The sequence below is a fragment of the Trypanosoma theileri genome (assembly GCF_002087225.1).
Source record: "Trypanosoma theileri isolate Edinburgh chromosome Unknown TM35_Tth_15_V1, whole genome shotgun sequence".
Taxonomy (NCBI): Eukaryota; Euglenozoa; class Kinetoplastea; order Trypanosomatida; family Trypanosomatidae; genus Trypanosoma; species Trypanosoma theileri.
This window is the reverse complement of record NW_021639857.1, coordinates 352,861-353,673: the sequence shown is the minus strand read 5'-3', so window position 1 is coordinate 353,673 and position 813 is coordinate 352,861. Positions and strand designations below refer to the sequence as shown.

General features: G+C 52.5%; 1 protein-coding gene across 1 annotated transcript; it reads right to left on the bottom strand.

Annotated features, from left to right (window-relative positions):
• On the bottom strand, positions 1 to 789 carry TM35_000152300 (expression site-associated gene (ESAG-like) protein; the record flags this gene model as incomplete). Its single annotated transcript, XM_029025882.1, has 1 exon — positions 1 to 789. A coding segment is annotated over one exon (789 nt), but the record flags the coding sequence as incomplete, so codon positions are not given.
• Between the last annotated feature and the right edge of the window lie 24 nt (positions 790 to 813).

The window sequence follows — 813 nt, the reverse complement described above, 5'->3', positions numbered from 1 at the left end:
GAGGAACGCAGCAGCAGAGCGCTTCGTCTCCACATACCAAGAGGTGTGATTCCGCAGCATCCACAGAGTTGTCTTCGTTGTACCACCACCTCGACCATTGAAATGCAGAATGGCTGGAGTGGCGTTGGGCTTGTCCACCATGTGGAAGAAGAGAGGAAACGGCAACCTGCCACCCGCCACCACATCGGCAATGGCTGTGGAGCTCCACGGCACGAAGTCTTTTCCCCACAAAGTAATGTAGGGCAAAAGAAAAAAGGTGTTGTGGAAGTCCAGGTTTATCAGACCACGTGGAATGCGCACATCGGGTGTCATACGTGCATCCTGGGTGATGCTCCACAGGTACACCAGTCCCCACACACTCTGGTCACACTTCCATTGTTGTCGCGTCAAACGCTTAATCTTCAACACCTTACGATACACTGCAAATGCACGCTTCAGCGCCCACACACGAGCAACGTAGCCACCGGAGTTAAGGAATCGGAATATGGACTTCCCAGGCTCCGAGGGATTACCAGAAGAGTCATTGTACCCCATTAACTTCCACGCTTTGTCATACAAAAGAGAGCAGTCCAATTCGGAAAAGGGTAAAGGTATGTTCGCTACACCACCCAACTGAGGGTGAAAGCAGATCGTTTCTGTGGAAAAAAGCACTGGTGCTGTAGCCACACCACGACGCACAGCTCCAGCATCAAAGGCATCGGGAATTGGTGCTGTCGTGGCAATGAACCTGTCTACAGCCTGCTGCACCGTGGAGGCACCACTGAAAAGCGAGTCCGCAGAATCGTACACAACAACAACATCGCTGTCCCGGAG